General features: G+C 61.0%; 1 protein-coding gene across 1 annotated transcript in view; it reads right to left on the bottom strand.

Moving 5' to 3' along the window:
- LOC119593825 (ninjurin-1-like) overlaps positions 1 to 267 on the bottom strand; it is a gene marked incomplete at its 3' end in the record, with an annotated part of 9950 nt that continues 9683 nt past the window's right edge. Inside the window, 1 exon segment of the mRNA XM_037942854.1 lies at positions 1 to 265. Within this exon segment, the coding sequence (XP_037798782.1) occupies positions 38 to 265 (228 nt within the window).

The raw sequence follows: 267 nt of genomic DNA, 5'->3' as shown, positions 1-267 counted from the left end.
TCACCCAAGGAGACTCGCAGCTAACACTCGGGCGACCTCAATACCCCTTCTCATAGTCCAGGCTCGGGTACCCCGACGGAGGCGTGGCGGCAGAGACTCGGGGGCGGGCGATGTCCACGCCGAAGCTCGCCACGAAGACGTTGATGATGAGGACGGCGAAGATGAGGGCGACGATGAGGTTGTTGAAGAAGTCGCCCGAATGACTCTCGTTGTCATCGTTCATGTCGAAGCGCTCGTGGATGATGAGCAGCACGCCCGCCAGCAGCT

The sequence above is a fragment of the Penaeus monodon genome, chromosome 32 (genome assembly GCF_015228065.2).
Source record: "Penaeus monodon isolate SGIC_2016 chromosome 32, NSTDA_Pmon_1, whole genome shotgun sequence".
Taxonomy (NCBI): Eukaryota; Metazoa; Arthropoda; class Malacostraca; order Decapoda; family Penaeidae; genus Penaeus; species Penaeus monodon.
This window is presented reverse-complemented; position numbering and strand designations above follow the sequence as displayed.